Source organism: Papaver somniferum, chromosome 11 (genome assembly GCF_003573695.1).
Source record: "Papaver somniferum cultivar HN1 chromosome 11, ASM357369v1, whole genome shotgun sequence".
In the NCBI taxonomy this organism is placed as follows: domain Eukaryota; kingdom Viridiplantae; phylum Streptophyta; class Magnoliopsida; order Ranunculales; family Papaveraceae; genus Papaver; species Papaver somniferum.
Genome location: NC_039368.1, coordinates 100826987 through 100830260, shown reverse-complemented (window position 1 = coordinate 100830260; position 3274 = coordinate 100826987). Strand labels below are relative to the sequence as shown.

At 36.7% G+C, this 3274-nt stretch overlaps 1 protein-coding gene across 1 annotated transcript; it reads left to right on the top strand.

Annotated features, from left to right (window-relative positions):
• Positions 1–229: 229 nt before the first annotated feature.
• On the top strand, positions 230–1726 carry LOC113323707. The gene has a single exon (XM_026572052.1). The coding sequence runs from the start codon at positions 384–386 to the stop codon at positions 1350–1352; it is 969 nt and encodes a 322-aa protein (XP_026427837.1). The 5' UTR covers positions 230–383; the 3' UTR covers positions 1353–1726.
• The last annotated feature ends 1548 nt before the right edge of the window (positions 1727–3274 follow it).

Genomic DNA, 3274 nt, shown 5'->3' with positions numbered 1-3274 from the left:
TTTACCCACAAAGCTTTGAGAAGTGTGGGCGTGTGAAGAGAAATGTGATTCACTGACACATTTGTTTATACAAAGAGAGAGTGTTGCCATGGAATACAATGCCCAGAGAGAAGCTGTGGTGTATAATAACACAAGTCAAACAAACAAAAGGATCCATCACCATTCACTACCCAATCCACTCTATAACTGTTAGATAGATAGAGAGAGCAGAGAATAGCATTGCCAATTATAGAGTATTTTCTTTCTCTCTCAAACAATCCACAATATTGCCATTCTCTGTCTCTCTCCTGTAAAAACTCTTCTTTCCTCACCAACAAGATCCATCTGTCCATCTCTGCGTTCAGCTTCTGTACATCATTTTTTTGTCACTCTCCTTATAATCCATGGCTACCTGTAGCAGTTTTCAAGAAATATTTGAGAAACCATTGCCAGAGAACCCAACTCTTATCGAGTCATTAGCTTCATCATGGAAGAAAATTAAAGCCAAACAACAAGCTGAGCTTTGTTCCTACACTGAAATCTTTGGTGAGCTTCATTTCAAAGAGAATCTTGATTCTTCCTCGTCTTCATCTTCCGATCATCTTCCTTCTGCACCGATGGACGTAATTGCGCTTCCTGAAAATGAAAAGGTTACTGATCAGAGCAATAACAAATACATATTTGAAAACATATTCGAAAACAAGAAGGAATCATCTTTGAGTTCATTGTTCGGCATGCCAAAAACTCAGTACTCAAGTTCTGCAAATACCAGTAACAGTGGGTTCTCATCCAAGAAGCCAGAAAGTTTGAAGCTCTGCACTGAGGGACTTGGATTTGAAAGTTCAGATGAAGTCGAGAATTCCAAAAGCCAGAGTGTTGATGACTGGCAAGGCCATGGAAACGAGGTGGCTAGTGTTGAAACTGATTCCTCATCTGATAATCTGAGTGAGATGGGCACAACAAAATATCCATCATCTGGCAATCTTAGCGAGGGACATATCGTCAAAAACTCATCATCTGAAAATTTGAGTGATATAAGGAGGACGAGGTCACTAGGCAGAAACTTTCCTCCACCAATTTCTTGCATAGGTCGGAATGGAAAACCTTGGGTTTGTTTAAAATCTTTTAGGTACAGCGGAAGATTTGTTCTCAAGGAGATCAAAATCCACACCAAGGAGGTTTTACATGCATGCAGAGAAGATGGACGCCTAACATTGCACCTTGTAGTTCCTAATGACGAGGACATACTCGAAGAAGGAGAGGAAGAAGAGCTCGAGGAAGAAGATAATGTTGCTGCTTATGAACAAGAGAGGGACGAAAGAACAGAGGAGAAAAATAATGATGAATTTATCAAAGACGAGGAAAATCAATAATGGATTTTAATATTCCTACTCAGCTTCACAGAGATACCAGAAATAAAGATAGAAGGAAGTAATAAGTCTATGTTAAGTGTTTGTCGAGTTCGGTGGTTGAGTTGTTTCCTTTTTTTTTTTTTTCCTTTCTAGTTGTCAGACAGTCAAACATAGAACCCAATAATAAGAGCTTAATTGCAAATTCGACATAAACAGAAAAGTGAAACCTTAGAAAACAAGAGTCACCATTGTTGCAATGGCCTGGTATAAAGTTTAGCTTTCGTTGCTTTTCTCAGCTGCTAGAGAAAACTATTATTATCAACTAATAATAGCTTTCTTTCTCAGTTTGTTCTACATTCCTAATTCTTCACCACTCACTGGTTATTTCTATCCAATCATATTGATGGGTTGGAATGAATGATTATCCAATTACTTCTAGCACGTGGCAGATGGTTCTAACGTTCAACGCAAATAACGACAACGGAAGCACAATTAATCAGCGCTGAACTGTAAAATTTGTCGGGTTTTGGTACATAACGGTTTTCTAGATAACGAACTCCTAAGTCTAACTCAATGATTTATTACCCCATTGACAAGCAGAGATACACTGAAAAGCAGAACTTTATATTCCATTTTTGTACGTTGATCAAAATTAAGAGTTAGATTCCATTTCCGATTTAGACAACTCTACCATGACTTTTTTGGATACCATGATTTACAGGTTTAAATTAATCTTATGTGTCTCTGTTCTCTAACAAACTTCTACTTCCCTCTCTAATCTAAGAAACAACAATCTTTCCTTACCCAATCAAATCCATGAAGTCGAACACCAACAAGTACAGGCAGTCTTGGAGACCCTAGGAAACAAGAAAGCATAACCAGCTGTAAAGCACAAAAAGCATACCATCAACATCAAATTCGCCCTAACAGAACAAAGGACCACACCCTAGTGGTTCGAGATAACAGTAGTTTTATGTTTGCAAAGAGATTCTTTCAACCATATAGTTCTATTCAAAAATCTCTTTTTTTCAAGTTGGTGAAAGTAAGAAATAGAGTTAGCCTAAATTACTTCTGGAACCTGTCATGGTCGTCCTGAATCTAACCACTGAACCTAGTTGAGTAAAAATTAGAAACAGATTTTACTTAATAATGCAGCCTCAAGAAGAAAGAATCTTTGCTCTCACAGGTCCAAATAAAAGGATTCTAGCCTAGTAAAGCCTTCTATGTAAAAGAATCAGCACTAGTGGTATAGTAAGCATCTTGTAAAGCAAAATCTTAATACAAAAAAACAAATAATATCAGAGCCTTTGTAATAGTACCATTGCACATCTTTAGTGGAGCACATGTCTCTATCAGATACATGTAATCCAGAAACAAAATTCAATCTCAATCAGTCCAATGTGTCCTAGTAAACTAACCCAATCAGATGAATTGAAGCCACGCAAAGTTGAACCCAACATTATTAATAAATTTAACCAAACAATAATAATGGGAAAAAGTAACAATTAACAGAAAACTTCAGCATCCAAATTATTAATTAGCACAAAACATTTTTGCATACCGTGCATGTCCCTCTCAAGAATATATTCTTAAAGTTCGCAAGGACCAACGAGCAGTACCCTGAAAGAAAAACCAATCTCGTAATGAAATCATAAAAGCAAAAAAGTAAAAATAAATAAAAGGGACAGAAATTTACACATGAGATTTTCTAGTCTTAAGGTATATGTATATATTTTTCTTGGTCAGCAAGGTAAAGTTGATGACTTTTAATCCAACATGCTGTTGTTAAATAGAATATTGAATCTTAAGCTATCCTGTGGACCTATGTCTTCGCTATCGCACCAGTCTGCTTATTTGCAAGCTGTAGAAATTGAAAGAAAAAGACTTCTAAGTTCCTCATTCACATCTTTGTGATTGCAGTTGCGCAGAAGGGTGCTTTCAAA

Excerpts from the sequence above, each read along its gene's own strand:
- LOC113323707 (XM_026572052.1), top strand. The coding sequence starts at position 384 with ATGGCTACCTGTAGCAGTTTTCAAGAAATATTTGAGAAACCATTGCCA.